We start from the raw sequence: 9,966 nt of genomic DNA on the forward strand, positions 1-9,966 counted from the left end.
GCGTGTGGACTGCTGCCTCCGGTACTTCCAGGGCCCACATTGTGGCTGAGGAACCCCGGGCACAAGGTGGCAAAGCCAGCAGGCCTTCTGCTTCTAGGTGTGGAGCTTCCTCTCCCGAGGAGAAGCCTTGTGCCTTCAAACAGAAAGCAGATGCTTGCTTTCTGCTGTGTGGCATGGCCCATGACCTTCTAATCATCTGAATTTTAACTTTGCTGTTGAAAAACTCAGGAAACCAGAAATGGAATATAGCAAATCTCTTCATTTGCTTCAAGGAGAAAGATTTGTGGTCTTGGTTGGGCAAATGGCCAGAGTGTAGTTTGCTTTTATGTTGTGGAAATTAAACCAAAGTTTGATTATGAAAGTTTGATTCAAGATTACTTATGAATTGCACTAAGGTGGTTCTAAATACTAGTGGGCCATTTGAGCAACATTTCCAGAAGATCCAGTACAAAAAGCAAGCACAGGCACAAGTTTGCTTTCCAAGGGTTTTCTTTTTTTTCTAAAGCACTTCAAGTATTCATTAGTTGTAATTTAATAATCCAGCTGCATCTTTCAGCTCACAAGAGATGGACGTATATCCTTTTTTTTTTCAGCCCTTACCTTCTGTCTTAGAAGGACTCTAAGACAGAAGGGCAAGAGCTAGGCAAACAGGGTTAAATAACTTCCCCAGTCACACAGCTAGGGACTGTCTGTGGCCAGATTTTTGAACCCTGGTCCTCCTGATTCTAGGCCTGGCGCTCTTGCCCCTGAGCCACCTCTGGACCTACATTCTGATTGTGCTTCCTCCTCTTCCTCCTCTTCTCTGTCCCTCTTGGCAGCCAGTTGGTTTTTGTAAACTAACATTTAATATTTGGGTTTCATTGATGGTAAGGGGATAAAGAAGGAACAGGGGGAAAGCATGGAGAGACTTGTTGAAATACAGGAGAACACTCGCCTGAAGTATCAGGATTACATTAACTTGAGGGCACAAAAAATAGTTTGAGTTGTGTGGCAATACACTCTCTTTTCCAAGTTCTTTTGTACAGGGCCAAGGGTTGGGTAAGAGAAGTTGGGAGTAGAACAGAAAGATGACAAGCACCACTTTTGTTAATGGCTTGCTTCGTGTCTAAAAGTGAAAGGGCCAGTCGTTCTTTCTCAAAATGACAAGGAACAGACTGTTCCAGCCATCACCCAGACAGAGGATCGATGGAAAGAATGTCAGATTTGGAAGCAAGAAGGTGGGACAAGTCAGAATGTAAGAGGGAAATAGGTTTTAAAGCATTTTGGAAGTTTAGACAGGCAGGCAGGAGCTGAGATTCCAACCTGGAACACAGTGGACTCTCTAAAAGGCAGTTGGGGTTTTGAAGGAGTTGGGAAACCACTGACTTGAGAGACCTGTGGATTTGGGGTATCTCTAAGCACCATCTGGGACCTTACAACTAGCAGGATCAAGGAGTAGAAGTTGAGATTTCTGACTTGATTGGTGGACAAGCAAAGTCAGTCTCCCTGATTTCTCTGAAGAGTTATTTGGCTGGTTCCTGTGCGCTTGGAATATACTTGGACTGCCACTGATCAAGACCATCTACGTGAGATCCCATTTGTCCCTTGTGTCTTAGCTGCCTGTTTAGTGTAGTATAAGGATTTCCCAGATCTTCAGCTTTTAACCCTGAATTTTATCCTTGGTGTTTTAGGCTAAGTGTGACCTCTCCCATCATCTCTAACCCTATAGACTTTACTAAACCTGTATTTTATAATTCTTTGGTCCTGGTTTACTCACTGCTGTTTGTGAGGTAATCTCCCATTCCTTGTACTTTGGTGGGGTTTGTGTTTCCCCGGTTTGTTAGTTCCAGTCTATTATTCCTGTCCAATCAGTCCTCCTTCTCCCCTTTCTCTGAACCCAGTAATATTAAAGTTACCCACACGTGTTTCCCCATAAGAGGTGGCACCCCAGATAAGGGTTGAGAAGGGAGGAGGAAGTTGTTCCTTGGGCAGCCAGCACAGACTGGAAGTGGTGGGAGTCTGAACATTCCATCTGAGCCTCTCAATGGTTGGTTGAGGCTTCAACCCTCTACACCAATAGGGAAGACTATTCCCACCACTCAACTCATTCATAGAATCTCTGGAGTATTTTCACTGCCACAGGGCCATTTTTAAAGCTACTGGGAAGGGACTTTTAGCTTTTTTCTGCATTTTTTTCTCCTGGTTCTTTCTTTTGCTGTTTTTATTCTTCTTGGTCTGTTGTATTGTTATTGATTTTGTATAATTACTGTTGTGTGTGTTAATTAACTGTGTAACAGTGGAGTTTAATACCACTAGTGAACTATTACCAAACTTGTGGGTAATAGCAATTGTGATACAAGCTGTTATGGAGGATATAATAGAATATTGTTTGGTGTATTGTTGGTCTATTTTGTGGTCCATTCCTGTATTCATATTTAGGGGTATTCCTAAATATGTGAAAAGAGGAATAGATTTTAAATTGATGCCACCAGTATGGGCAATAACTATGCTTAATGTGGTGGCACATATTTCTGTATTCTTTGGTTATATGAGACGGATAGTAAGATGCATGTTGTACACCGTTAAGATTATTATTATACAATGGCATAACAGGGATTCAGAGTTAAAGATTATGATGAGGCTTTTACAAATACAAGTTAATAACATCGAGTTGTATGTGAGAAAGGATAAATTTATGGACAACAGTTATGGTCAAGCTCCTGGTGCAAAGGTTAATGATGATAAGGTTATTGATTCAGGGATTTCTAAAGCAGAACTAAAACAGAGGATGTTGAATGAGGGGGACAAACCAATTAATTTATTTCCTCCCTCTTACAAGAACGAGCCCCAGTTCACTCCTCTGTGGTGTGGAGATGTTACGTGAAGGCCCTCACTTTACAAGGAGAAGGGTGAGGGCTGGTCAGAGGAGATGATGAAGTAACGGGTAGGACCCTGGATCCAGGAGCCCCTCAGAAGCCTTCGAGTCCAGCCTCCTCACTCCACAGATGAGTGACTAATAGAGCATCAATATGCCGCCTCCCCAACATTTCCATTATAGTCTTTAAATTACCACAGAGGTGTTTGCTTATTAAAACTTATTAGTTGTATAAATTGTTGACAGTAATTCTACTCAAGAAGAAGAAAGAATGCTTTTGGTCCTTTGTTTCCTTAAAATATTACTTTGGGGGTAGCTGGGCGACAGTGGATTGAGAGCCAGGCCCGGGTTCACACCCCCATTGCCCAGCCCTTACCACCCGTCTGCCTTGAAACCAATACCCAGGATTGGTTCTAAGATGGAAGGTAAAGGTTTAAAATAATTTTTTTAAACATTAAATTGAAAGCGAATATTGACTGTCACTGGAATTCATTTTTATTTCATTGTTGTTGTTGGATATTTATAAAGACCCCGGCCTTGGCCTCTCTGTGCCTCAGTAGGGTTTGGGGTGAGGCGTGAGTGCGAGGAGAACCCTGTCACCTGAGGGCCTGGCAGGACGTTCACAGAAGTCAGGTCCTGCCAAGAAGCCCGAGCCTGGAGCAAGGGGTACGTAGCGTGGCAGCCGCAGGAGCAGAGAGCAAAGGGGGACATGGAGTGAAGATGGGGCTTTAGGGAAGTTATTTTCTGCCACCGTGGGAAAGTTGAGGATCAGAGAGTCAGGCAGACCTTAGAGCCATGATGGAGAACCTTTTAGAGCCCGACTGCCCAAATGGCCCCCTTACCCCAGACAAGGGAGGGAGGGAGGGAGGGCTCCCATTGGCTGCTGGGCAGAGGGTCAGGTCATGTGAGGAATGGCATGTGGAGAGGGGGAGGGGAGCCACGCCCCTCCCTCCCCCCCCCCCCCCATGCCCCAGGCTCGCCAACATGGCCCATGTGACCTGGGCCGAGTCTTCTTCCTGCCTCTGCCAAAAGGATCATGAGATCGCAGACTTGGAGCCAAGGTAGAGCCTTGGGGGCCATCGAGCCCAGCCCCCGCCTTGCAGAGCAGGAGGGCAGGTGGGGTGTTTAAGGACACCCAGCCAAGTCGGGGGACTCCCAGGCCGGCTCTGCCGCTGCCTGTGGGGGCCCCGCGCCAGCTGGGGGAGCGGTGGGAGCTTCTCAAGAGGAAGTCTTTGGAGGCCTTCTTGGGCCAGTTTGGAGAGATGAATCTTCTGTGAAGGAGGCTCTTTCCAGCCATTTTTACAGATGCCTTTTGTTTTGACATCACAGGAATCTGTGGCTCTAACAGAGATTCAAAAAGAAAAACAGATAAAGCAAAATGGGCAGCCCCCTCCCCCGGCTGCCACCTCTGCAGGGAGGGGAGGGAGAGGCCAGGCTCGCCATTGTGATGACAGTTTGGTATCCAGCTTCTTGTTCTTCTTTCCACTCACACTGGTCGTGCTATGGAGTCTTCCCCGGCCTGCTTACTCCACTTTTTTTTAATCCTCACCTTCCATCTCAGAATCAACAAAGTATTGGCTCTAAGGCAGAGGAACAGGAAGGGCTAGGCAATGGGGATGAAGTGACTCATCCAGGGTCACACAGCTGGGAAGTGTCTGAGGCCAGATTTGAATCCAGGACCTCCCGTCTCCAGGCCTAGCTCTCCACCCACTGAGCCAGCCAGCGGCCTGCTTCCTTCATTCTTTATCAGTTCATATTATCTTCTGTTTCCTCCGAATTCCTCAGACTTCCCAAAATGCCCCTAGGTTGTCAGTCAGAGAAAAGGGAGATGCTTCAACCTTCTTCCATGACCGTCAACCCCAGACTCTTTAGGAGGCTCAGTAGCTGTAGAACTAGTCACAGCACTAGCCCAAGCGAAGGGGCTGTAGGGCACAGATGGGGATTTTCAAGGTGTGCCAAGATAGGAGGAAAGAAGGCCAAGAACCCATCCGTTCCTGGGGCGGCGTCTTCCCTTGGACAGGGGAGGCGGGAGGGAGCTGCCCCCCTTGGGCACATGGCGGTGCCCAGGGAGCTGCTGAGGGGAGTCCCTTTTTCCTTGACTCTCTCTTCATCTCTTACTCCGTGAGTCCATCCCAAATTTGCAAATAAAATAATATGAAAGGAATGAAAACCTTCTGAAAGAATTTATTGGGACAAAGGACAAAAAAATACACCTCGTCCACATAAGGTATCGAAAGAGGGTCATAAAAAGAAAGTGAGTTTGCAGTGAAGAGGAACCCCGGAGGGCAGACGACCTCCTCTCCTTGGGGATCCTGTGGGAGCAGATGCTCCCTTCTCTCCCCTTGTGGCCGGAGGCGTGATGCCGAGCCTCTCCCCTGGCCTGGCCTGGCCTTCACCCACCAGAGGCCGTTGGGAAGCCCTCCGTCGCTCTGCCGTGCGCCAGGCGCCTGGCCGCCAGCGTGAGGCCCTGGGTCCGAGGTCCCCAGAGCCCAATGTCACGCCAGGACTGGGCCCGCACCGTAGGTCTCTCTCTCCTTCCTCTCTGTCTCCGTCCTCCTTTTCATCCTCGTGCTGCATTTTCTCTCGTGGGAGGAAAAGGAGGCAAAGAAATGGGGAAAGGCCCCCCAGAAGCGGGAGAGGGCTTAAACAGGCAATAGACGAGCGTCGGCATCCCCACGTCCTCTTCTAAGTGCGCTCAGCATACAAGACCACACAGCGGTTTCTTTGCAAGATTTCTCCCCCCTTTAAAACAGGTGGGAAGAAAATGAGATCAGGGAGGCCAAAAACTGCCTCCTGCATACTTGCTGTCAGACCTGACTTTCTGACTGCCGCATCTCTACATAGGGGAGTGTGTGTGTGTTTACATGGGATGCATATGCGGTACATACTGTGTTTGTCCTAAGTCTGTCAGCAGAGTGGCAGCTTGTGGGGGCAGGGAACAAGTCTTGTTTCAGACAAGTGTCTGACTGCTTGGAGACTCACGAATCAGCGGAACCGTGCTGATGGAGGCCCTTCCTTCCTGCTCTAAAGAAATTAAAATCTAGGGGTTTGACTAAATAGGAGAATTCTAAAGTAATATTTGTGGTCAATGATTTTAAAATATTACAGCTCAAGTCAAAATGACCTATTTATTAGTTTTGTTTACAAGGAGGCGGAAAGAGTCAAAGCAGAGAAATCTAAGAAGGGGGTAGAGAAAATGTCTAGCCCATCACACTCAGTAACCCTCAGCCAGAGCACCCAGCGGTATCTTAAGCAAGGGTTCCACCAATGCAGCCTCCTGCAGGAAGGGGAGGCCTCTCTGGAACTAATCTCTCCAGAAGCCAGGAAAGGAAGACCAGCTACTCACTCACCCAAGACAAAGTCCAAAGGAACAGTCCCCCAAGAGCCAAAATCAAGGTCCAAGCCGAAGGTCAAGTCCAAAGCCACCTCCAAAAGCCAAGTCACCAGGAGAAGCTCCCTGGACAGGAAGTTCAGGACTTTTTATAGTCCTTTTTTTCCACATCACTTCCTGTCCCTTCCTTCACTTTACGGGAACCACTTGCAGTCTTTTAATTTACTTAGCACTGCCCAGGGGATGGTCCGTGGCCTCTGGAGTTGTCACCACTTTAGTAAGTGACTTGCGATCTCTCTTACTTAGTGTTAAGTAGGGATGGTAAGTTTTTGTTTGATTAATTTAAAAGCTGCTGATTGATAGACCAAGTTTGATTCCCTCTTCACACTGCCACACACAGGGCTTCCCGCTTGCTCTTCTCCTACCCCTGGGGCACCAGGAACTCTCTGAGTGTCTTAATCAAAAGGAGAAGGATCTGACCCATTAATTCTCATGAAGGCAGAAATGGGCCCGGGGAATTCCCTAAGGGAATGACTGCTTATTCTCTCACAAAAGTCCTGCTATGATGGATACCTAAATTAGAGGAGATAAACGCAGAGAGGGGCACCCTGTACATTGCCACAAAGCGACAACATTCTGCTAAGCCATTTTTCTGGAGTCCAGGGAAACTGAAGAGAAGAGCTGCGTAAAATGTAATTTATTTGTTAAACAGAGTCTCCTAGGTGGCACAGCAGATGGAATGCTGGATCTAGAATCAGAAAGACTTAAAGATGCTTATTGACTGTAAGACCCTGGGTGAGTTAATTGAGCTGTCTGCCTCAGTTTCCTCATTTGTAAAATGGATCCAACAGTTACATCCACCTCCCAAAGTGGTTGTGAGGATCAAATGAGATATTTTCTTTTTCTTTTAAATTGTGATTATGACCCTTGAGCAGTGTCATTCTTAAGGTTCTTTTGTGCTGAAATGTTTAACATTCAGATAGAACTTGAACTAACTGACCTGACATCTGGCTTTTTTCTTTCTTTTTAAGGAAACTGAACTGAGTAGGGGAGACGCCGCCTGGGCCTCGAACTGTCCGACCGACCGAAAAGGAGCTGGTGTGCCCCAGCAATCACAGGCTCCACGACGACCGGACTGCTTTTGTGGCTTCAGCAGCCTTGGGCGGGTGGGGAGGTGTTGGGGTTTTGTTCTTTTAGCACTACTACAAAGATGATATCTTCGAGACTAATTATTATTACTGATACTTGAACGATCATTCTCAGCTAGATAACAAATAGCATACATAGAATTATCCCACCCTTGGAACTGAAGGACATTAAATTATTAATTATTGTTTGGTAACATTTACCCGATTACCTCCAGTGTAGAAACACGAACTGCTTTTTCAGCACACAGTGATAATGAGACCAGTTTTTTTATGTTTTTTGGTTATAAACTAACCAGGGGTGGGGTGGGGTGGGGTGCAGCCCTGAATGTGTGAAAGGATGTGACTCGGGCACAAGCCTAGATGTCAAATGAAAATTAATCAACTTCATAGCTTAAATCTCCAAGTTAGTGTGGCAAGGAAGGATGAACTGCCAAGGGAGGCCGTTTCACAGTTCACTTGGTGGACTGCCCAATGCTTTGCTCTCCTAATATCTGGGGGGACTTGACAGTCCTGACCTTGTGCAGGCATCTTCCTTCCTACCTAGGGGTGATCCAGGGCTCCCGCCCTGAACAGAGTGGAAGTGATTTGTTTATTCAGTTCCTGGAAACAGTTCAAGGGAGGTGCATGTCCTGCATGACGGAAGGGAGGAAATAGGCTTGATGTTTCAGAGAATACACTGATGCTGCAATGTATAAATAATAGTTTGATTCAATCACCTAGACCTATTCCTTGGAAATCACTTTAGGGGAAGAACTATAGTTTCTGCACGGGGTGGCTTTGAAATATAAAACGAAAACTTATTTATACTGGGGTTTGTTTTTTTTTTTAAGGACAGAAAACTCATGACTTAACAGTTGCTCAACAGATGATTTTCAGTAATTCATGTTGCCATGAATAAATCACTTAACCTCTTAGTGCCTCAGTTTATCCACCTGGGGATAATATTTGCAATGTACCTAACCACAGGGATGTTGTAAAGATAATGTGAGATAACTGGGCATCTGGGTGCCACTTGATTAAACTCCATCTCAAATGACAGAAACTTTCAATTTTGTTTTAAAGATAGAAAGATTTGAATTGGCGTCTTGGGAAGCCCTCCTTGGGTAATCATTTTCTTTGTACAACATGATCCTTGTGAGAGGAGTCAATCACTGAAAAGTCCTTGGCTTCTTCTTTACTAGCGTGTGCATTAAGATTCACTGAGAAAAAGTCATGTTGTCATGTAGTCGTATCTTGGAAAATTATATCCAGCACAGCAGAGCACTGTATTGAGTACAGTGTAGTTTTAGTTAGAAAATGGAATCTAACCCTAATTTGCAAGGATGGCCTTTTTCTAAAGGTGAAATATATATTTTTAAAATCGACTTTCCCCAAGGCCTATCTTTTCTTTATATATCTCCCCTGCAAGCTTCTTCTTTGATCCCATCTGGGTAAAAGAGTAACTGCTAATATCTGCTTAAGGAGGAAACAAGCAAAAACCCTACCATTTTGAGAAAAAAAACCAAGGCCACTTGAATTACATATGAAAAAAGATCAAACCTATACGGATAAAGGAATAGCTATAAAACTTTATTTTCAAAAAGTAGTAAAATTTGGGGGCTTCTCTTAGTATGATGGGGACACAGATGGGCTTTTGGACTAGTTTAATTAGACTTCGTGAATGTAAGCAGCTATGATCAACTGCAGGTAGTTCAGGGGTCATCATCTCTTGGGGTTAATACTTTCTATCCTATCCCAAAGTCTTATTTTATAGTTTGAAAAGCACTTTGCACACAGCTCTTGTATATAAAAACAAAGATGTAATTTTAGGATATAATGTTCATGCTTTGTTTAACAAAACCTGATTTTAAATGGACAATGGTATTTTTTTTAATGAAATGTTTCTTCTCTTCAGTTTATTTACTGTAAAGCTGAGTACGAAATAAAAACAATAATGACAAATTATTTTGACTGTGTTCTCCCCCTACCCCAAACTCATACTTCCTGTCCTAGTAACATTTAAGACAGATGGGAAAGGGCTAGGCATTAGGGGTTGGTTACATGACTCGCCCAGGGTCATAGAGGCTAGGAAGTGTCTGTGGCCAGATTTGAACCCAGGATCTCCTGCCTCCAGACCTAACATACTATCCACTGAGCCAACTACCTGCCCCTTGACTATGCTCTTATCATTTGAACTGGGATTCAGAGAGCAAGCATTTATTAAGTACCTGCTATGTATCAGGAGAAGATGGATCATACATTCTATTGGGGAAATACTACATGTACACATAAGTACAAACAAAAGAAGCACAAAGTAATTGGGGGTGGGAGTTGTTGAGGATTCAGAAAAGCACTCATTTGTGCTTGAGCTTGAGCTGAGCCTGGGAAGACTGGAGAAAGGAGAGGATTCTAAAGGAAAGAGGTGATGAAAGAGTACATTCCAGGTACAAAGACTAAATGGAATATGGACAAGGTAAAATCTGAGAGACCATAATGGGTGTAAAAAGAAGTGTATTAAAGGATGGTTTTTTTAGAACTAGGGAAAAACTAAAATTTGAGGGGAGATAGGAAGAAGTTAGTAGTGGAGATAGAGACTGAAGATGAAAGACAATTATTGGAGTAAGGCTCCAAAGAAGGCAAAAGCTCAAGGAACA

The 9,966-nt window shown here is 45.1% G+C and overlaps 1 protein-coding gene across 2 annotated transcripts in view; it reads left to right on the top strand.

Moving 5' to 3' along the window:
• Positions 1 to 7,590, top strand: part of ACBD5 (acyl-CoA binding domain containing 5) — a 52,104-nt gene extending 44,514 nt beyond the window's left edge. For both annotated transcript variants that reach the window (XM_044677336.1, XM_044677335.1), the window contains one exon: positions 7,217 to 7,590. In XM_044677336.1, the coding sequence (XP_044533271.1) occupies positions 7,217 to 7,229 (13 nt within the window). In that variant the 3' untranslated portion in view covers positions 7,230 to 7,590. The remainder of the gene's footprint in view (positions 1 to 7,216) is intronic.
• Positions 7,591 to 9,966: the final 2,376 nt, after the last annotated feature.

Source organism: Gracilinanus agilis, chromosome 5, assembly GCF_016433145.1.
Source record: "Gracilinanus agilis isolate LMUSP501 chromosome 5, AgileGrace, whole genome shotgun sequence".
Classification (NCBI taxonomy): Eukaryota; Metazoa; Chordata; class Mammalia; order Didelphimorphia; family Didelphidae; genus Gracilinanus; species Gracilinanus agilis.